The following is a 23,713-nucleotide window of genomic DNA, read 5'->3' as shown; positions in this document are numbered from 1 at the left end:
ATGATTGCGAAGGCCTCTGAGTTGGCCCTCACCTCCACCCGGCAGCCACCATAATCCATTAAAATAAAATCCGGATCACAGGACGCCTTTGCTCACAAGCCTCCCACGGCTTCCCATCTATTTACTCAGCCTGTCAGGCCTCTGCAGATGGACTCCTCTCCCCAGGCTTCGCTCCTGCTGCCCTCATCTTCGTGCTCCCCGAGACACCAGTCGCCCCGCGCCAGGCCTGTGCACTGAGCCTGGAGGCCGCTCACCCACCCTCTAGGATTTACTAACTCGCTGCCTCCCCGGCAGCCTTTGCTGACGACCCACTCAGAACTAGTTCCTCCCACCCCGTCCCCCTGCACCCCCCCGCGTCCCCCTTTCTCTAGAATACTTATCAGCAGCACACGACAGACCGTATTCTTATCCTGTTCACTGTCTGTCTTCTTTATCGCATGCAAGCACCTTGGGGGCAGGGATGTTTTATCCATTTCTGTGTTTTCCCCTATCTTCACTGTATTGACAGCAGCTAGAACAGTGGATGGTCTGGAGTGCGTGCTCAATGTTTGCTGAATATATGAATGAGTCTGAAATGCCAGCTCTCTAACTCGTCAGATTTCTATAAATGCATGAGTCTTTTCTCAGAGTAGAGCAGTAGCTCAATTCTGTGCCACTGGTCTATTTCATTCATTTCTGCTCTTTCATTCTTTTTAAAATAAATATTTAAGGCTTTAAAATTTAAAAGCTCATTTCTTTGTTAATAATTTCTATCTTAAATTGCACTTTGGCCAGAAAGCATGATCTAAAGACACAGATTCTTTGAATTTTATTGGGAATTGCTTTATAGCCTGGTATTCGGTCAATTTATATGAAGGCTGAGTGCATAACGCAACACCTTAATACCAGACTTATCAGACTAGCAAATGTTGCTAAAATATTTTAATTCAATATATTTGGCAGAAATCCTTTTCACATACATAGAAAAAGGTGTCAACTACAAATTGGCACGTGCCATCTACCTCGACAAGGATTAAATCATGAGCTGCTGCAGCTGCTGACCTGTAACACCCCCTGAAAGGAGTTAGGAAGAGATCAGGAACGAGGCCCTCCGTGCTCTGGGAAAACTGGCAGAACAGGCCTTCAGATAGTTAGATTTTCAGGAGAAGATTTTATGAGCCCAATTCTTGCATCTCCTCATATCTAGAAAAGCACTAAAATCATCAATGGTGACAACTGCTCCTCGTGACTGGCAGCCACCTTCTGCCAGAACGTGTGCTTCACTGCACGCACCCCTTCACCTAAATCACATACAAACTGACCTCCACCCCACCTCTTCGGAGCAGTTCCTCAGAGCTGAGATGCTGTCTCTTGGGCTATTGTCCTCATTTTGCCCCAAATAAAACTTAACTCACAACTCTCACGTTGTGCGTTTTTTTTAGTCAACAAGGAGACTAATTAAAAATAATACATAAACACAATTTAAGAAACAAAAAGCAAATAAAGCAAAGGGGCTTATAATGGAAAGCTACAGTTTCCCATTGAGTTTTTCTGCCTCCAAGAGATAACTAGTTTTAATGTTCCTAACTTTACTGTTTTTGGCTGTGACCTGACATCTCTCAATAACATGTTATACCCACTATTTCTTGATTTATCAACCTTACACATTATCTAGTGACTTGTCTCCTCTGACATGTGAAATTAGAGCCACTTGCGCCATCCCCTTTCCACAAATAGTTATATAGCACTATTCCTGCTCCGTTCACTGGCCACCTCTGCAATTTTGAACAACTACTCATTGACTTGTTTCACTCCATCACGTGCCCACTCATTCACTCACTCAGATACTTATTGTGGGTCTACCACGTGCTAGACACTGCTGCAATTTTCTAGGTGCAAGGGATACTACGATGGAAAAAGCAGAGACAGTTCTTATTCTTATATGTTACATATTCTAAACAAATCATCATAGTAAATATATAAACAAGAACAAATCATATTAAGCAAGAAAGTAAACTAATAAATACATGCAAGACCTAGAGTGAAAGTGCTCTGCAGAGGGTTAAAGCAAGACTAAGAGGAGAGGCTGGAGGACGACTGTAGGCTGGTGACCGAGGAGCTTCCCAGGGAGGCTGAGGTTAGTACTGGAAACACCTAAGTGCCCAGTAAATATTTCATGACAGATAAACCACGTGATCTGGAGCTGAGACTGGATGGCGAGAAGGGGCCGGCCATGTACTGCCTGCGGCTCCCTCGTGGTGAGACGAGAACATGGGGGGCCCCGCCGGGCCCTCACCGCTCTGCCTCATCCTGCTTCTCCTGCTCTGCCTCCATCACCCACACCTTTGCTTTCATAACACTGCTTCTCTACAGGATGGGGCTAAATGCTGAAGACCAATGATGTTCACATCGCTACCTCAGAGGTCACATCAGCACGCCTGTGTTACGACTGCTTTCTGCAGAGCTGAGTGTGTCACGGCGCTGCCACCAATCTCCTCATAACCTCTCTGCAGCCCCGCCATTCGCTTTGCGATCTGTTCACACCAGGGACTGGTAAACTCTTCTGTAAGGAATAGGGCAGTGAACAGCTGAGGCTTTCGGAGCCACAGGTCTCGTGGCGGGTCCTCAACCCTGTCTCTGCAGCGCGAAAACACCAGAGACAGCACATCAAGGAACAAGCCCGCCTGCGCTACCACTTTACTCGCAAGACAGAGGGCCGGCTGCAGTCTGCCAATCCCAGTGTACGACTTGAACGTTACACCATCAAAGAGAATGTTTATATCCTGCTCATAAAAACAACCAACTCTTATTTATCATTATTGTAAAATACTGCATTTGTGTATAGCTGAATTTTAGGATCTGAAAAGCAATTAACAGCCCTTACATTATGACTAGGTAAATATTATTTACTATATAACCCAGAACGTGTACTCTGATCACACTTTTTCCTATCTGCATCCAAAGCAATGACCAACTCATGCCTCTCAAGGTAAAATGCTTCTAGTATAAAATATCACGAACCCTGTGTGCCTACTACCCAGCTTTAACACGTATCAAAACATGGCCAATTATGCACCCATCTGGACTTCCATCCGCTCCCCCCTCCTCCCTGATTTTGAGGTAAATCCCAGACAAACAGTTTTATTTCTTATTTTCTGTCTTTTAATCTAGGAGAGATTTCTTCAACTTTATTTTTAACTGTTCTATTGAATTTTTTTATTTTGACAATTCTATTTTTAGTGTTTCTTGATCTCTGATTTTTTCTTTTTAAAATAGCATCTGGTCCTTATTTTATAGATGCAATATCTTCACCAATTTCATGAGGGTATTAAAAAATTAAAAAGAAAAATCTCTTCTACTACCCCAATTTCTCCACTTCCTCTAGGGCTAGTTTCCTGTTTATCTTGACCCTTCTCTTTTCTGTTACGCAGATTTTCCTCACATGTAAGAATCGGTTTTCTGTAAATTAGAGAATCCAGAAAGGTCAAAATGAAAAGGGCCTTACCCTGCAATACTAATACTCGGTCTAACCTCCTGTACTTCTGTTTGCTTAACTTCTTTAGAAGAGAACCCTCCGACTGGGAAACCAGCTACAGGTCAGGGTATCTGCAGTGGGTGATGGGCAATGGGGCTGAGCTCTCCTGCAGAAGACCCTGTTACACCTCGCTGCAGCCTTCCACCAAGCATGGGGGCTCTCTGGGGTTCAGTTACAGCAGCTCCCTCCCCCTCTATAGGTGTTCTTGGCCACTGCACTCTTTACTCCTTTTAGGCCGTTTGGCGCTTTATCCAGCTGCCTTTTGGCCTTCTGGGGCTGATGATGAGCAGTGGTGTGCTGCTGCTGGCTGTAACCAAGCTGCTCGCTAAATACTCAGGAGTCTGGTGAGCCGACTGTTAAACCATGAACAGCCCGGAATTGGTCGCTGTGACAGCGTTTATACCGTGGAAATTGGAAAACGCTACAAATCAGGGCTCTTAAATATCTCCCCCAGCCCCCCTGAGAGCGGATCTCTCTCCTCTTACTCTTCTTTTCTTGTGGGCTTATCCCATTTTAAATTCACTTATTATGAATTTGATGCGCCTGTGAGAAGGAAGGAAAACTCTGACCTTTGCTCAGTCTGCACTCTTTTTCCAGGCGCTGTTTTCCTTTTTCTTCTTGAACTAGGGCTGTGTTACAGCCAAATTGTACCGCACGTGGGACCCAGGGCACGTGGTGGGATACAGAGCCGCACTGCAAACAGGTGGTGCAAAACCACATCTCTTACCTGCAGATCCAACTCATGGCACCTTTGAGCAATTTCTTCCTTGGCCGACAAAGCTTCATTCAGTTCCTCTGAAGTTTTCTTCAGCTGGGTAGAAGCAAAGAGCTACAGTGAACATTGCAATATGACATGGCAACAACTAATAATCGCACATGTACAATACAGAACGAAAACGCTTCCCCCTGTTCTTTCTGTGGGGCAGGGAGAAATCAAGAACCCTTCTGCACAAGTCAAAAGGAGGCACTTCTAACTGCAGACATCTTTTAGTCCTGAGTCTTGTCTTTTCTGTACTTGGAAATTGGTTCTTTCTTCATATCAAGTTTTCTTATACATCTCCTAGGGCTACTTGGTTCTTGGTAATGTTGGTTCTGTAATAACTGAGAAATCTCACCTTGGTAAAATATGTATGTGCTAGAGGAACAGGGGTTCAATTGTTAAAATAAATAGCTAGTGTATTTCAACACAATTGTTATATGGTTTAAAAAATATTTATTCTCTCAGTACTTAGCAGTCAGGATATATGGCCAGAAGAGATAGGCAGCTGGATTGGTCTTGGGTTGAGATTTTGCCCCAGAGAAGGTATTAAGGTAAGAGAATCGATTATATTGACAAAATCATCACAATAATAGACCATGAAGTCTAGGCCAGAAAGAGAAGGTAACTGATTAAACAGATGATTAACTGCATAAGCTAAAGTATGAAGTGGGGAGATTTCCAAAAATAAGATGACGATGTTGGCAGAAGAAAGAGGAGTAGACTTAGGCAGGCAGAACAGTAATGTTCACCGTGGAGTCTAAGCAAAGTGAGGAAGAATGAACGTAAGATGATGGGCTGTCAGTAAAAACCAGACAGTTCACTTCTTCACAGAGATGAAGGGTAGAGGAGACTTCTTCAATTGAAGAATAACATGAAATAAAAGGTAAAATATCTTTTGTATTATAAATAAATCACAGGATTAAACGCATGCCATTTTCCAGGACTGCATCTATTGTGTTAAACGTGGCATACAGAAAGACATCACTAATGGAAAAAGAAAAACCATGACTAGAAAACATGAATTATAGTAAGTTAAAGAGATTAATCTATTTTAAAGTGGGTTGTGCAATAATATGTTAATTACAAATTACAAATTTAATTACAAGTGTGTAATATCCATTAGTAAAGTGGCTTAAGTTCTTGAATTTTAGGTAAAAAATAAAGAATTATACCAATATATTTCATAAGCAATTTCAACTGAAACATCCTTTTCATTAATATCTGAAGTTCACCCTTTAATCTCTGCATGGATAAAAACAATGCAAGATCAGGTACCTGGCGATCAAGGTCAACATAGGCATCATTCCCAGCAGAGACAGGAGACTCTTTACTCATCAGCTGAAATTAAGATTTAAATGATTACAACGAAGAGAAAAAAGTGACATTCTATATAATACACTTACAACAACAAACATGAACACCCAGCTGCCATAGAATTATAAAAATTACAATGAAATCACAAATGTAAAAGGAACATTTTCCTATACATTGAAGCTCTTCAGCCTGGAGCTTTGTTTTGCTGCAGGATTAGCCTTCACTTAAAATCACACGTGTAATTCTGGTATGCATTTTCACAGCAGGGTCAGTCACGAGACTCAAGTATTACTTATTCTTACCACTAAAAAGACAAGTCTTTAAGTTAAAATGTGGCTAAATATTTAAAATATTGACTTTTCAGTAAAAAAATAGCAACACTAAGTAACTGTGTCTGAAGAATAAACGTGGGTCACATCAATATCAGCCCAAATTAACCGCTAATGTTCAGTGATGACACGCACATACACACGAATCTAGGTCTCAGCCTCTCTCACCCTTGTGTTGCACACAGAGAAGATCCAGAGGGTGTGTGAGGGTTTGGGGAGAAGGGATAAAATTCTGACTGTGACAAATGTCAGGGGCAGACTCAAATGTCCCAATTTTCTCCTGTTTCCTTCTTATGCTCTGTCTGAAGGACAAAAGAGAGGGACAATTAGAAACGTGGGGACAGACTATTGAGAGATCTTGTAATTTCAGCCTTCATCCCACTCTCTAAAGAACTGAAATGTTATGCTCAGCTGTACCTTTTTCTCTGCATCAGTGGTTCTCAACACTGATTGAGAAGTCCCCAAACTAACAACACCAGCATTGCCTAGGAACTTGTCAGAAATGCAAATTCTTGGGTTCCTGCCCAGATTTACTGAATCAGAGACTCTAGGGTTAGGGCCCAGCACCACACACTGAAGTTTGAGAACCACTGCTCTACATTAATGTCATGAGAAGAGTGAAGGTCCCTTAGCATAATTAGGAGGGAAAAAAATCTCAGACAGAGTAAAAGAATACTGGCTTCAATTTTTTATGCTTTTATTGTAAGAATATTAATAAAAAGATGTTCAAAATATTTTTCTTCCAATTAAAAAAATAACACCCAATGTAGAGAAGATAAAATTCAGAAAAAATACAAAGAGAAAACACCCATTATTCTACCATCCAGAAATAACCACGTCTATAATTTTGAACTATTCAAGAAGCTACCTGTGCCATGGGTTTCACACAGCTCAAGCAAGAAAGACAAATACAGTATCATGTGATGAGGGCTGTGACAGACACTCAGAGAGGAAGGATCTAATTTGGGGGAGGGCCGGGGGGTAGAAGGGAGTGGAAGTATTTTCTTCCAGTCCCCATTGTTACATGTTAGTTCTTATCATAACACAGCAGCACCTGTGAATAAAACCCCCTGAACACAGCCTCCTCCCAGTCAATCCCAGCTAGGATGTCCACCTCGACGAGGCTTCCAGGTCCTATACCTCCCGACTTCCTCCCTGGTTTTCACTGACAGCCCATCATCTTACGTTCGTTCTTCCTCACTTTGCTTAGACTCCACGGTGAACATTACTGTTCTGCCTGCCTAAAGCCTACTCCTCTTTCTTCTGCCAACATCGTCATCTTATTTTTGGAAATCTCCCCACTCCGTACTTTAGGTTACACAGTTGATCATCTGTTTAATCAGTTACCTTCTCTTTCTGGCCTAGACTTCATGGTCTATTATTGTGATGACTTTGTCAATATAATCGATTCTCTTACCATAATACCTTCTCCGGGGCAAAATCTCAACCCAAGACCAATCCAGCTGCCTATCTCTTCTGGCCATATATCCTGACTGCTAAGTACTGAGAGAGTAAATATTTTTTAAACCATAAAACATAATATATAGTTTCCAATCTCAGCTGGGCCTTCAAAGTTGCCCTCAAAGTGCAGCTACGCTTCCCCAATCAGCAGTCTCTTTATTCCTTTTAGAGATTATTCCAAACCTTTCCTACTTCTCAAACCTCACCAACTCCCCACTACTCTTCATCAGAAAACCTTGCCTCCAGATAAGAAATTCCCCAATTTCCTGTACCTTAAGGTACAAAATTGGCAGCATTCATACGCATCCTTTCCTTCTTCAATCTTGTTGTAATGCGCTCTCAACCCTGTCTCTCCCCAGCTTCTCAGAGACCCTCTACCATTTATCATCCTCTCTCTTGTTAGCTCAACCTCTATCTTGCTCTTTCCTGTGGCTTCTTCCTATTAGCATTTAAAGAATTAAAAGACTATCACTTACTTGATTACCAATCACATTTCTCCGAAGAAGATAACATACAAATGCCCAACAAACATATGAAAAGATGCTCAACATCATTAGTCTTTAGGGAAATACAAATAAGCCACAATTAGAAAACACTTCACATCCACTAGGATGGCTAATATCAAGAAGATGGACAATAACAAGGGTTGACAATGAGGGAGAGAAATTAGAATTCTTAGCACATTGCTGGTGGGAATGTAAAATGGTGCAGCACCTGTGGAAAACACACCTGTGCTGGCACTTCCTCAAAAAGTTAAACACAGAATTACCATGCGGCCCAGAAATTCAATTTCTGGGTATATATCCAAAAGAATTAAAAACAGGTGTTCGGACTTCCCCAATGGCGCAGTGGTTAAGAATCCACCTGCCAATGCAGGGGACACGGGTTCAAGCCCTGGTCCGGGAATATCCCACAGGCCGCGGAGCAACTAAGCCCGTGTGCCACAACTACTTAGCTTGCGCTCTAGAGCCCTCAAGCCACAACTACTGAGCCCACGTGCCACAACTACTGAAGCCTGCGCGCCTAGAGCCCGTGCTCCGCAACAAGAGAAGCCACCGCAGTGAGAAGCCTGCGCACCGCAACGAAGAGTAACCCCTGCTCACCGCAACTAGAGAAATCCTGCGCACAGCAATGAAGACCCAACACAGCCAAAATTATATAAATAAATAAATAAATAAGTTTATTAAAAAAATAAAATAAAAACAGGTGTTCAAAACAACCCCGTACACTCAGGTTCACAGCAGCACTACTTGCAATACCCAAAAGGTGGAAACAACTCAAATGTCCATCAACTGATGAATGGATAAACAAAATGTGGCACACCCACACCATAGAATACCATTCAGCCACGAAAAGGAACTAAGTATTGATACATGCTACAAAATAATCTTGAAAATGGCAAATTTTATGTTATGTGTATTTTACCACAACAGAAAAAAAAAATCAAAGTCAGCTGCACCTGAATAAAGACATACAGACAATCATCTTACAAAAGCCCTTCTTCAATTCCATAGTTCTATCCAGCCACCCCGTCCTCCTCCATGGCCCAATCAGTCACCAAGCCTATTAAGTAAAGCTCTGACAATGTTCAAATCTGTCCACTTCTCTCCACCCAGCCGCCGTAACCTAGTTCAGGCTTCCATCGTTCCTCACTGGATTATTACTAAGGCCTCAACTGCTCTCCCTTTTTCTAGCCTTGTTTTCCTCCTATCCATTCTTCTCATTGCCTGGATTTTCTCAAATACAGACTTCAGTGTATTTTCTCCTTAAAAAGCAATTCACTGGTTTCCAAAATTCCAGCTCTTTCCACAAAGCTGCTCAGCATCCTACTGGCCTTACGACTCTCGCCTCGCCTAAAGCACCCACACCCCCCGCGCCTGCTGAGGCTTCTTCCGACACCTCCCCGCGCCATGCAGCTGCCTCCTGGACCGCGAGCGTGTGCCCTTCCTGACCTCTTCTCCTCCTCCAGCGCTCAGACGAGACGCCGCGCTCTCTGAGAGCCCTTCCCCAACATCCCCATGCTGAGGGACACGTTCCTTTGAGGTCCTACTATCTTTTCCCCATCACGGCACTTTTCATTCTGAATGCTTTGGATATATTCGAATTGCTCGTTTGGCCATTCTTCCCTTTAGATCACACTTTGTGAGACAAGAGGCCATGTCTATCTTTTCCATAGTTGTATCCTGAAGGCCCGCTATAGCTCCTACTGCATTCTAGGTGCTCGGTAAGTATTTACTAAATGAACACAATGCATATGCAGGTAAATGTAACGCGTTAGTGAGTAGCGGCATCGTCAGCACACAGCAGGCGTAAACGCTTGCCAGTACGACTGTCACTATCCATCTCTCTATTTCACATTTCCTCAGGATAAATTCCTAAAAGTGAAATTACAGGATCAATTACAGTAAGGCAGAACAGTTAGTGGCCCCCTTATTATTTTGCCTGTCTTTGCTTAGTAACAGAATCCTCAAATTTTGGCTGGGTCCATGACCACCTGGAAAAAAGACCACATTCCCCAGCTTCCCTGTGTGGCAATGTGAGTAACAGCTGGATAACAGGAGTGAGAATTCCTGGAAGTTTACTAAGAGGAAGTGGAGAACCTTCCTTCAGCCCTGCCTGCTGGCTGGAATGTGAATGTGAGGGCTGGAAGCCAAACAGCCACAGCTGACCACGGGGTGGGAATCCCATATTAGGGATGGCAGACAACAAGATGCAAGAAAGCTGGGTCCCTGATGCTTACGGAGTCAACCCATGACCACTTAAGAGCAAATTAAACTCATATCTTGCTTGGGTGACCATCATTTTGTTAGTTTACCCTCCTACCATCAGTGCTGACTGACAAACTGATCCTCTCTTAAAAGCTTTGCTTTGTTGAAATGTCCTGTATAATAGTGAATTTGGCTGATCCTTTGTCCCCAGTGACTGGGAGGTAGCCTCTAAATCTCTGGGATTTCTCTGCTGAGTGTCTTTGTTATTCATGGTGGGTCTCTAGATAGTTTAAGCTAGGAGATGACTCTGGTTGGGGGCTGGTGACCCCAGGAAACCCAACCGCATATGAGAGGGTTGGGGCTTTGAGCCACTTGATATCAGCCTGGCCTCTGGGGAGGAGACATGGGCTGGAAATTTAGTTCAACCTTGTGGCCAATAAGCCAACCAATCACACCTATAAAATGAAACCAACCCCAACAAAACGCTGGACATGAAAGCTTGGGTGAGCTTCCCTGGTTGGCAGCTCTCTGTGTGTTGTCACACAGTAATGTGCTGGGAGGGTGACATGTCTTGATTCCACAGGGAGGGGACAACAGAGACTGAGCTTGGGACCCTCCCAGAGCTCCATTTCAGGGGGTAGGGGACTGGTTCTGATTTGTATCCTTTTGCTGTAATAAAACCATCATTGTTACTGAGTTCTATGAGTCATTCCAGCAAATAATCAAATCTGAGGAGGTACTGGGAACTGCTGGATTCATAGTCAGTTGGTCGGATTTAAAAGGAAATGCTTCATAGCACAGGGAGATCAGCTCGGTGCTTTGTGACCACCTGCGGGGGGGATAGGGAGGGTGGGAGGGAGACGCAAGAGGGAGGGGATATGGGGATACATGTATACATATAGCTGATTCACTTTGTTATACAGCAGAAACTAACACAGCAATGTAAAGCAATTATACTCCAATAAAGATGTTAAAAAAATTTGTTTAAATAAAAAATAAAAAGTAAAATAAAAAAGGAAACACTTTATCTTAATTTGCATTTAGCATTTTTCCTGTTTGTTGCATTTTTTTCTGTTAGTTACTTACATTCTATACTATTTTAGTTCCCTTAAAGGTTTCTTCCATTACTTCTGATTAAAAAATTCTCCCATCTTAAGATCATTTTCACTTTTATAGTTCTATGTCTGACACCTGATGGAGTTCAGGACATGCTACCCCCAAATATGGCAGCTTGGCACGTGGAATGTTTCAAGTTGAAGGAATCTGAGAAACAGCAGGGACAGGAAAGATTTTCTGACCTTCCTCTGGAGCAGGTCTTAAGTCCCTCACGTGAGATGTGCCCTCCCTATGCTCAGAGGAAAGGAGTATCCGTATCTCCAAAGTCAGAGGGATGCGGAAGGAATCTGAACAAACAGGACTTGCCGTTTTTCGCCCTATCACATTTTTCCATGAGACTTTCCAATCTTCACCAACTCTAGCATCAAAACACTCAGGCTGAAACACTTCTTTGGGCTTCCCTGGTGGTGCAGTGGTTAAGAATCCACCTGCCAATGCATGGGATATGGGTTCGATCCCTGGTCCAGGAAGATCCCACATGTCGCGGAGCAACGAAGCCCGTGTGCCACAACTACCGACGCTGCACTCTAGAGCCCGCGAGCCACAACTACTGAGCCCACGTGCTGCAACTATTGAAGCCCACGCACCTAGAGCCCATGCTCCTCAACAAGAGAAGCCACCGCAATAAGAAGCCCGCACACTACAAGGAAGAGTAGCCCCAACTCGCCGCAACTAGAGAAAGCCCGCGCGCAGCAACAAAGACCCAACACAGCCAAAAATAAATTAAATAATTAAAAAAAAAAAACACTTCTGTGATCTTCATTTCTTTACGAAGCCTCCTGTGTTGTGTAAAACTTAAATACATTTGTATGCTCTTCTATTGTTAATCTGTTGTTTGTTTGTTTGTTTTTAACAGAGGCTCCAGCTAAAAGCTTGAAAGGGTAGAGGAAAAAACATTTTTCCCCTCCTACAGTTTCAAATAAATATTCATCTAGATATTGCCTTGAGTCTGGCTGGAGTTGAAGACCCATTTCCTTCCAAATAAGAAACCAATACTTAAGTGTGAGGCAGACTGCTGGTTTAAGATAGATATTATTCATAATGGCTTTAGGAATTAGTCTACTATTCCTAATTCATTAGAGCATTTAAAAAAATTAGGAATAGTTACCGAATATCTATAATTCCAAGATAAACATTTAACGTTTAAATAAAAATGAGACAAGCTATAGCATAAGTGCGAAGAAAAAAATTCTCAAAAAATGAGTAGGAGAATCTCTTTTTAAAATTTCTACTTCAATTACTTAAACTCATGTTTGCTCCTTTAACTTCTCACAAACTGTAAGCACAAAGGTCCAACATACCTCCTGGATGGCTGTCATGACAACGTGTTGGACAGATTCCTCCATCATCATGATGGCTTGGATGTACTCTGAAAGTAAGAACAACCTGGAATGTCAGTGTTCAAGTTACAGACAATCAAGGGAGTAAAGGCTAACACTTCATGAATTCTGAAAAGAAGTTTCCTGTGTTTTGATTCTTCCTCGCAATTCCTCGTATATGGTTAAATACACGTGTCATAGGTAAAGTAAAGGCTGAAAATCATAGAATTTATCTTTCCTTAAAAATAACTGCCCCCCCAATAAAGTTGAGGCTACAGCTAAAGGTCACGGGAATGGAGGATCTCGGGAATGTAAAACAATGAAACGGTACAGCCTAAGGCCAGAATGGAAAGGACTCTGTATTACTATTGCTAAAATCTAAAAATCTTTCACACTATTCTTTGCTACATGTTATAAAACTTTGATGTCTGTGTTTTATTCTTATGTGACATCAAAGTATTGAATTCTGTATAATTTCTACCTTAATATTTTCTACAATTAAAAAAAAAAAAAAACTTAGGGAAACTGAGACCTGCTCAGGACAAAGAATTAAGGTGAATTTAAGATAGGGACTGATGCTATAGTTAAATACTGTGTAACCCTGGGCTTTAAAATAATGACCCAAATCTCTAATAAGCTAAAGCATCAATTTCATCAACCTTACCCTCACCAATGCCGAAAAAGAGAAGGCTCCCTTAGCCGTTCATAGTGACAAAGTTGAAAAAAAAATAATTTCTTGCCTTCTAAAAAAAGCCCTGGAAGTAGTTTTCATTATTTTCAAATCCAATAATAGATGAAAAAACAGGTATTAAGCATAAAAAATCAATAGGCCAGCTGGATTTCAACAAATATGGTAAATATATTTTAATAAGAAACATTTTTTTTTGAATTTTTGAATTTTATTTTATTTTATTTTTTATACAGCAGGTTCTTATTAGTCATCCATTTTACACACATCAGTGTATACATGTCAATCCCAATCTCCCAATTCATCACACCCCCATCCCCACCCAATAAGAAACATTTTAAAACATAAAGTCATTAGGAAATTATAGTCTCAACTTGCCTCTCTCCGCTCTATACCCAAAAAAACACCAAAAAAAATTGTCTCAGCACTCTAATATTATATGAAAGAGTCTTACTGTGCAATTGTTACAGTGACCTACTGGCAAGAAACTCATGGATTTGGAATGCCAAACTGTAGTCCTTTGCTTGACAGGTAACTTGTTTAAAAAAAAAAAAAAAAAAGAATTTTGACAGCACTATTAAATTACGACATTCTGGTTGTTAATGCCAAAGCTTTTAGTTAAACAAAGCATGTTTTTAAGGACGTACTGTCGTAAGGATGCTTGTACCCAATCAATGTGTGGTGATGCATACGCAAGTATACACAACACACTTAAACCACAGGCGTCGTTCTTAAGCCCAGAGTAGGAATACTGTGCATCATAACTTAACCACTTTCCGGTTTAAAAAAAAAAAAAAGAATCCCTTTAGTCTGAGCTGAACTTTTTGTTTGTTTGGTTGGTAGTGAGGCGCATCCTACGAGCATTGGGTACGAGGCACCAAGCACAGAATCCCCAGGCCACAGAGCAGCTGGCACAGCCGGGATCGGAATGCAAGACTGTGAACATGGTGGGGAGAGGCAGTGGCCCAGTCACGGGAGGAAGACGGACGACAGCCCCGTGGGTGTGAAGGGGGTGACGGGGGACAGGGGGCGGAGGTTAGTCAGGTGTGAGAGGGGAAGCGTTAGTTAAGAAGCGGTGTTGCCACGTCAAGGCCCTTCCCCGCGAACACCGTAAAATGCTGGATGATAAAATGATGATGAGAACCAAGTTAATGTACTAGTTTTGAAAAGTTAAAAAAAAAAAAAAGTTAAATCTTAAAAGTCCAAAATCCAAGTACGTATGATCACTGGCAGATCCGGGAGGCAGCGGAGAATGAGCTGGGCTACGCCAGGGAGTCTGTCCTGCAAAGTGAGCGTCTAGGTCCAAAGCCTACAGCTCAGCTCAGTACAAAGAGCATTTAGTCCTAATGTGGGAGACACGCGTTTTTGTCCTTGCTAGCCTCTCACAAGCAAGAGCTCTTGGGCAAGTCAAACAATACTCATGAGTCTCAGTTTCCCAATTTGTAAAAAGTGCTGTTTATTCTGTTAACCAGGCAGGAGGGAGAACTCGGTAAATATTATTTTTAGTGCGTTTTTACTGCTAATCTCTGCTTTTTCAAATACACCACCAATTATGTGCCCCAATTTGACAAGTCAGATAGCCAAGAGAAATGCATGCTGAGCCAATGCCTCACTTCTAGGAACTGAGAAACAGCCTCTAAACACAGAGCCCTTGTGTCTGTGGTGCGCTATGGGTTACGAAGCAAACACACACACGGTTTCACAGACTCCTCACGACGACCAGCTGTCGTGCCCTCACTCTGCAGATGAGGAAACAGGCCGGGCCCCCAGGGCAGTGACAGGTAACACTCGGCAACTCAGAAGTGCATTTGATCCAAGTTCTCTGCTGTGTTCCTGAGACCAGAGCATGCCCTCTGGACAGTGAGAGGTTAAAATCCTGTTCAAATTTTTCATCATTTATGTAATTTTTAGGGAAAACCTCAAGCTAGGTGTTACACAGAACACTTGGTCTGTGTGAGAAGCTCAACAAATATTTTGATGGCCTTCCCATAGGACGATGGATATAGGTAACATCCTTGTCTTCTCCTATTCACACCCTGTAATAAATAATTAGCCAACTCTTAACAGCTATACATCTCCAAGAGCTGATGAATCTCCTAACAGAATAAATACGTAAGAAATTCTTATTTGAATTCAATCAACTACATTAAATAATTTTTCATCTGCCTTTTAAAGTCAAGGGTTCTACTTAGAAATGCCCAACCCACTCAACTGCAAGTTCCATGAGGGCAGGCATTATATTGGTTTTGTCTGACACTGTGTTCCAAGCCCCAGCATGATGCATGAATTCAGTAAATGTTTATGAAGTAAACCCTTTGCACTTGCAATCTAAAATATCTAATTTTACACTCCTATAGCTGAATTGACTATTATTAATTAATTAATTATTAATTTGGCTGGACCTTGTCCAATTAACAGTAAATTTCATTACATTCAGTGTAGTTAAAAATAATCTACTCAAAGCATTATGTAGTCTTGCAGAAAGGAGAAGAACATCATCATAATCGAATTTATTCTAACCTGTAAAACTGTTTTAAGCTTGAAAACAGATTACCAGCAAAATCATAGAAAATGGCATACTTTGTGGGTGGCCTTAAGACGTTATCGTTTGTACATGTGATTTATATATAAAATATACAATGTGTATTACTTTCCTTAATTACTTTACATGCACACTCTAACGTCAAATAAATTACCTTGCTTCTGTTCACAGTTCACAGCACAGCCTAAAATGAGTTGGAGCATCCTTCCCAGCTCTGCGGCATCAGAATGCTCCCCAACAAGGTTCACATCAGGGAGGGTAAAGTCATTAATTTGCTGCCCTAAAATCTGGACAGAGATAAGAACATGAGAATTGCATTTACATCTATATGACCAAATAAAATACGTGATAGAGATTAGTTCGTCAGCACCAGAAACTCACTGCTAAGAGCAGAGCAGTTAAGCCAATCTCACTCCCAATTTCTATTTATACCTCCCATACATAAATTATAACTATCCTGAGTCACAACAACTTAGTCCCTCATCTGGTATGTGTTATGGACACTGAGCAAAGAAACTGAGTACTACTGACCCCTCCACCTCCCCCAGAAAGACTGGCTGTGCACTCTCCAGAGAAGTAGAGCCTGAGAGGTTCTGAACCAGGGGGCACCAGAAAGCAGAAGTTAGATATAGGTTCATGCCCACAACAGGAAGACTCCCCTGGCCACCTTCACTCCATTTGACTCCAAAATACTGGTAACAAGACACCTATATCAGGAAAGAGAATGGAGGCTTCCTTCATGGGAAAACTGGCCCCAAATGAAATGACACATTTAGACAAAAGGGTAGGTTTCTGTCTGATAACCCTACAGTGAAAAACGAAGATCCTAAAGGCACGAAAGCAGGATGAATGTGGCTGTAGTGTGATGGGTAAGGAAAGAGGAGGTGAGAGGGGTCACACGGTATCCGGTGGCCCCTGGTAAGAAGTATGGATCTGATTCTCGATGCGACGGGAAACCATGGAAGATGACTTGGAGGGTGAGAGTGACATAAATTCTCATTTAAAAAAAATCACCCTGGCTTGAGAGTGGAGAATAGACTGTGTAGCGAGGCAGAAGTGAAATCAGGGCACACTCCGCGAGTAATCTAAGCAAAAGCTGGTGATGGCTCGGTAGAGGGTGGTGGCAGCAGAAACAGAGAAAACTGTATTTTGGAGATTTAACTATAGGTCTTGCTGATGATATCGAATGAAGGAAGGACTGTAGGATGATCTGTAGGCTTTGGACTTGAATAGTAGGGTGGACGGCAGAGTCACATACTGAGGTGAAGACAGATAACATAAGTATAGATGTAGGTTTAAATGCACGTAAGCTTGTCGGGAAAAAACAGTAAGGAAATAACACAGGTGTTTCTAGGCTATGTTGTGTTCACTTGGTATCTGTGATCATGAAATTTAAAGTAAAACTATTCCCACTGCCTGATTTTTTTCCCCAGCGATATCCTGACCGTTCTGATGCAGACTCAGAGGATAAACTGAGTTAATCTAGGGATAGGGGTTTGCCGAGGAATAAAATGGAAGTAGGCACAGGACTTGTTAGTAACTATGCATGGACTCTAAACCACCTTCACGAGTAAGGGAAGAAAGGAGAGAGTTAATGGACAGCAGAAAGCAAAGTTTAACATAAATGAGTAACCACTCACAAACTATCCATATTATAGTGAAAAAGATTATTTATCTAGTAATCACCTAATAGCTGGTGAACCAGCTTTTTGAACCAACATCTTAGAGACCATACAATGGAAGATAAAGCTGATTATTAATATTAAGGTAATATTTCCTTTACTTGAAACTACTGTAAAATATTGTAAGATTAAACTATTCTTTAGTAATACTTCCAAGCAGAATGAAAAAAACTCCTTACCTCATGATTGTAATCCAGGATTCCTTTCAAAATTTTCTTTAAATTGCTTATCTGTTTAAAGAGAGAGAAAACAACTGGGTAAAAGGCAATCACAGATGAAAATATAGTTTTACCTAAAAAATTTCTGAACCAACTAATCATTCTTGTTAATCATAAAGTAAACATAAAAAATAAAATTCAACAGTACATTTGAATTACTATCATAAAAAAGACTATCAATGGTTTAATTTATTTGATCTAAGAGATTTATAAAGCAAATTAAGTATCCAATTATGTTAAATTCGAAGGTAACTGAACAAGACCTAACAGTAAGATTAAATTATGTAATCTTCTGCATGGAAAGAAAATATGTGTCATCCTTAGTGAAGACTTGAGCTCAGTGCTGTTTTACCCAGAAAAGTAGAGTTGCATCTTACATAGAGGGTAAGTTCTAAATTTAGAGCATTAAACAAAAATTACACTCAAAATTACCCTTGGATATCTCCTAACACAACCTACAAATCAGGTAGTCACCTATGAAGGAATGTCTCCAAATTCCTCCACGGTCAGAAAAGTGTTTTTCTTCAGCTGAGACCAAGTAAATATTTAGGAGCCATAAGGTTAAAAAAATACTACTATATCTTTAAATGTTAGTATAACGCTCAGCATTGCAAGATACTTGTGCTATAAAAAGCATCCCAGTAACAAGACAGGATAAGGGACCAACACTCACTCAACTCCAGAGCGCAGGCTCCTGGTCATGTTACCTGGGTGAAATCACGGGCAGAATCACCTGCACTATTTACTGTAAACTTATTTTCCTCCCTCTTTTTTTTTGACCCAACTCATGCGGCTGAGTTTGTGTTAAGTCATGTGCACACACGATATGATGCTGTTGACCATCCACCTGGCTGTCCCCAGGCAGATGCTCACAGTTGAAGGCGTCCTAGGACAGAAGACTGCAGGAGTGGTAGCTATCAAATAAGATTCCACAGCAGGGGGATCCAGTGGTTAATCAAAGATATACTTATTTTTAAGGGAGAAAATAAACTGAAAACTTCATATTAAAAAAAAAAGAATCTCATAAATAAAACTAACATGTTTTGTGTGCCTAAAAATTTGGAGACACGGAAAATATATAATATATTTTCTCTGGTTCTAGGGTGTTCAATTTTTCGTATTATAACATTTTAAATTAGAAAGTCTTAAAAATCAATGTGTTCACTTAAAATGGTAGTTTATTCTCCACTGAAAAAAGCTACAAATCTTATCATTAATCAATGGTATCTTAAAATCAATCTTAAAATTGAAGAAATATAATTGAAGAAACATAATATAGGATAAACTACAGACAATAGGAATGCAAATCGGAATGGTTACTTTCAGTTCAGAATACTGAGAGTACAATAAACATTTCGCTTTCTCTCTGTTACTGCCTTTGCCACCCTGGTGACACTGAAGACCGTGTGGATTTATGCGCACACTGTGTGCACGGGCGTGGGATACACAACTCCCTCTTGTGAAGCAGCAGCAAACATAAGCTGATTTAGCGGCAAGACTTTAAACAGGTTATAACGTTAAAAAGCCATCACTTTAATTGCCTATTCTCGAAAGGTTATTTAGAAATTAAACAGCATCCATTCACTCTAGCTTAGTGAAAAGGAGGAATTAGATTTTGGCAGACCCAATATCTAGTCAGTGAATAAATATTTTCCTCAAACATGCGTTTTATGGGGAAATATAAAGACAAACCAAGCCTAGCTCATATTAAGTCCAGGGGTTTCACACGCTCACTCACTTGCATTTCGGAGTCCCTACCAATCTGTATTAAAAATAAATGGCTCCAGAGTTTTCCAAGCTGCCAGTCATGACCACAGACCAAGGTGGTGTAAGGAAACTGTAGAGGTGGAGAACAAGTCAGCGGCGGCCAGGGGTTCGGGTGAGGGTGGTGTGTGTGTATGACGGGGTGGAGGCACCACCGCACACCTGGCAGGGATGGGGCAGCCTGCATCACCACTGCAGGGCCGTTATGTGAGTCTACACGCTGACAGGGCCACGCGGAGCGGCGCGCACACACAGAAGAGTGTGTGCAGAACGACTGAACTGTGAACACGCTGTGCATCGTATCCACGTCGGCTCCCTAGGCTTGCTACTGCATGACAGTCACGCAAGATGTTAGCCCTGGAGAAACTCGGGGAAAGGTGTGTGGAATTCCTTTCACAGGTATTCCCCTGTGAATCTATAATCCTTCCTTTCACAGGTATTCCCCTGTGAATCTATAATCGTTTCAAAATATAAAGTTAAAAAAATAATTTACAGATGGGTTGCAATTTATATTTCAAAAACTAAACTAAAAACATTACTGCATTAAGTAAGGTTAAAAACTTATTCAACTATTCAGGAACATGCAGTTAGGCGGGTGGGAGGCTGCAGTGTAAACTGTGTTTCTCACTGTGGGTTTCCATCAAAGATGCTTGAGGAATACCGAAAAATAAGGCTACTAGGAAGGAAATAAAAATAATCCATTCTCTGAGTGTTCTGGACACAGTTAATAATGATCAGTATTTCCTCATTATTAATAACAACACTAGCAACTAACATTACTGTCCTAAGTACATTATATGTGTTAACTCATTTATCTCTGTGAGGTAGATCCTATCACAATCCCCATTTTACAAACGGGAAAACTCAGGCACTGAAAGGTTAAAGACTTTCCCAGCAGCTGTGAGCGGCTGGGCTGGGATGTGGACACAGGCAGTCTAGCTCTGAAGCCTGAGCCCTCAGTCACTATGCTTTACCGACTCAGACTGTATCTTGGTGAGCAATTCCAGGTTACCCCAATCTTCAATTCTAGATTATTTCACCGAAGGTTATCTAAGTTTCTAAAGCTCACTAGACACATCAGAGCAAAAGTCAACAAGTATTATATACACCCAAGTAAAAGATTAATTAACAGATAGGAAAATAAAAAGAAAGTACCTTTAGCCTCCAATTATCTCCTACTTCAGTTTTGATTCTGTTTAGCCAATTTTCATCAAAATATGCAGGATCTCTGCAAATAAGAAAAAGCTAGCATGTTAATATCATGTAGCTTTCAAGCTAAAACAAAACCAAACACACACACACACACACACATAATTGAAACCCATCCTGTATTATCACTTAACTGCAACAAAGAAAGGTATTTGACACATATGAGCCACAAAATAATACATGTACATGAGATTGAATGCAATTACAGTAGAAATCTCTAAAATCAACTGTTATCACTCATTAAAAACATAATTTTATCAAAAGCAAGCTAAAAGGTGAAAAGTGATAACATACAATTAATACATGTTTTTCAAATTATACACTAATCTGGAATTAACATAATTAGTAGATACCATGCTAATATCTAAAAACAGTCAAAATCAATGACAATTGTTTTATAAAGGCAAAAGACGTATATTAGGAAGAAGGTTAAAATAAGCTTTTCAGTTAATATTTCAATGACTTTCATCACCTACTACTTCAAAGGTCACCAATAATGTTATTAAAATTTCAATTTCTTTAAATAATATAAACAGAGAACCTGCTTATTCAATACTAGACATTAGACAAAGTTGGATCCTGTTTATGTTTGCAGAAGCCCTAAATCTAAGATAACACTGGTGTGGACAAACAAACTGAAACAAGGATAGACACTGAATATACTTATGCTTATTTTTCTTAGGAAAACCTCCAAAACTTCTATAAACACTAGAAAGAAAAAAAAAAAAGCTTTTATCCTGGCATGATAGTCGCTTTAAAGTTCTTGAAATCGATGCTCTAAAAAATTAAATTATTTGTTCAAGACCACAGACTGAACACCTTTGTCCTGCTCCAGCAAGTGCCAAATCCAAAGATCTTTTCATAACACAACCATCCCTGTTCACTCAAAAAACATAATGGCAACGAGAGAAATATGTTAGGGGAAAAAAATCTACATTTCAACTTACACTGTCACTCAGACTGATAAATACAACCGCTACTAAATTTTGGTCAAATTATCTTTAAATAAAGTAACCTGCTATGCAGAATTTTAAAAATTTATTATTAAGAAAAATATACATATTTAGGCATAAGAATTTTTTGGTAGAATTTTGTAAATTGATTGATTAATTAATTAATTAATTAATTAATGGCTGTGTTGGGTCCTCGCTGCTGCGCGCGGGCTTTCTCTAGTTGCAGCGAGCGGGGGCTACTCTTCGTTGCAGTGCGCGGGCTTCTCGTTGCGGTGTCTTGTTGCGGAGCACGGCCTCTAGGTGTGTGGGCTTCAGTAGTTGTGGCTCACGGGCTCAGTAGCTGTGGCTCGCGGGCTCTAGAGCACAGGCTCAGTGCTTATGGCGCACAGGCTTAGTTGCTCCATGGCATGTAGGATCTTCCTGGGCCAGGGACTGAACCCGTGTCCCCTGCATTGGCAGGTGGATTCTTAACCACTCTGCCACCAGGGAAGTCCCAAGGCATAAGTATTTATGAAAAAAGTTACAGCTAAGTTTTCTCTGTAGAAATCTATTAGGATTATTTTTGAAGCCTGTATCAAAGTTAACATGTTAACTTTATTGTCTATTTCTCTACTCTAAAATTTTTAAAAATTGAGATATAATTCACATACCATACAACTCACTCATTTGAAATACACAATGCAATGGATTTTAGTACATTCACATCACCACAATCTAATTTTAGAACCTTTCCATCTTCCCCAAAGAAATCCTGTATCCACTGGCTGTCACTCCCCATTTCCCTCTCTCCAGCCCCTAGAAATTACTAATCTACTTTCTGTTTTCATGGGCTTGCCTATTTTGTACATTTCATATAAATGAAATTATACACTGTGTGGGGTCTTTTGTGTCTGGCTTCTTTCACTCAGCATGCTTTTAAGGTTCATCCATGTTGTAGGACGTGTCACCACTTCATTCCTTTTTATGGCTCAAAAACATTCCATTTATGGATACACTACATTTTGTTTATCTATTCATCAGCTGATATACATGCTTCAATGTGGGTATGTGCCTAGGAGTGGAATTGCTCGGTCCCATAATAACTCTGTTTAACATCTGAAGTGTGACCAAACTGTTTTCCAAAGCAGCTGTACCATTTTACATTCCTGCTAGCAACACGTCAGTTCCAGTTTTTCCACAGCCTGTCAACATTTGTTATTATCTCGCTAAAAAGTTATGCCCATCTTAGCGAGTGTGAAGTAATATATTATCTCACTGTGGGTTTTTTAAAAAAATTTTTTATAATTCATTTATTTTTATTATTTATTTATTTATTTTTTATTTTTGGCTGTGTTGGGTCTTTGTTGCTGCGCGCGGGCTTTCTCTAGTTGTGGCGAGCAGGCTTCTCATTGTGGTGGCTTCTCTTGTTGCGGAGCATGGGCTCTAGGCGTGCGGGCTTCAGTAGTTGTGGCACATGGGCTCAGCAGTTGTGGCACACAGGCTTAGTTGCTCCGTGGCATGTGGGATCTTCCCAGACCAGGGCTCGAACCCATGTCCCCTGCGTTGGCAGGTGGATTCTTAACCACTGCGCCACCAGGGAAGTCCCTCTCAGTGTGGTTTTGATTTGCATTTCCTTAATGACTAACAATGTTGAGCATCTTTTCATGTGCTTATTGGCCACCTGTATATCCTCTATGGACAAGTCTATTCAGAGTCTTTCCTGTTAAACAACTGATTTGTCTTTTTATTATTGAGTTGTGAGAGTTTTTTTTTTTTCGGTTTGTTTTTTTGTTTGTTTTTAGTATTCAGGGTAAAAGCCCCTTATCAGATATAAGATGTGTAAATAATTTCTCACATTCTGTGAGTTATCTTTTCACTTTCTTGATGGCATAATTTGCAGCACAGTGGTTTTTAATTTTTGGTAACATTCAATTTATCTATCTTTTGCTGTTGGTATTATATCTAAGAAGGTTTTGCCTAATCCAAGGTCAGGAAGATTTACTTCTATGTTTTCTTCTACGATTCTCACAGCTTTAGTTTTAAATTGAAGTTATGATCCATGTGCATAGTGTACGTAAAGGGTCTAACTTCCTTCTTCTGCATGTAGATATTCATACCCATCTATTTTTGTTTTAAGCTTAATCTAGCTTCTTTAGT

General features: G+C 40.7%; 1 protein-coding gene across 5 annotated transcripts in view; it reads right to left on the bottom strand.

Annotated features, from left to right (window-relative positions):
* Window positions 1-23,713, bottom strand: part of HOOK3 (hook microtubule tethering protein 3) — a 120,823-nt gene that overhangs the window by 71,166 nt on the left and 25,944 nt on the right. For all 5 annotated transcript variants that reach the window (XR_014258143.1, XM_082444225.1, XM_082444226.1 and 2 more), the window contains exons 3-8: window positions 20,571-20,643; window positions 17,613-17,663; window positions 15,906-16,038; window positions 12,504-12,571; window positions 5,550-5,612; window positions 4,242-4,325 (exon numbers count right to left, since the gene is read on the bottom strand). Coding sequence is in view for 4 of the 5 variants with exons in the window: in XM_082444225.1 (XP_082300351.1) it covers window positions 4,242-4,325; window positions 5,550-5,612; window positions 12,504-12,571; window positions 15,906-16,038; window positions 17,613-17,663; window positions 20,571-20,643 (472 nt within the window). In the remaining variant the exon portion in view is untranslated. The remainder of the gene's footprint in view (window positions 1-4,241; window positions 4,326-5,549; window positions 5,613-12,503; window positions 12,572-15,905; window positions 16,039-17,612; window positions 17,664-20,570; window positions 20,644-23,713) is intronic.

The sequence above is a fragment of the Balaenoptera physalus genome, assembly GCF_965194825.1.
Source record: "Balaenoptera physalus genome assembly, chromosome: 21".
In the NCBI taxonomy this organism is placed as follows: Eukaryota; Metazoa; Chordata; class Mammalia; order Artiodactyla; family Balaenopteridae; genus Balaenoptera; species Balaenoptera physalus.
This window is presented reverse-complemented; position numbering and strand designations above follow the sequence as displayed.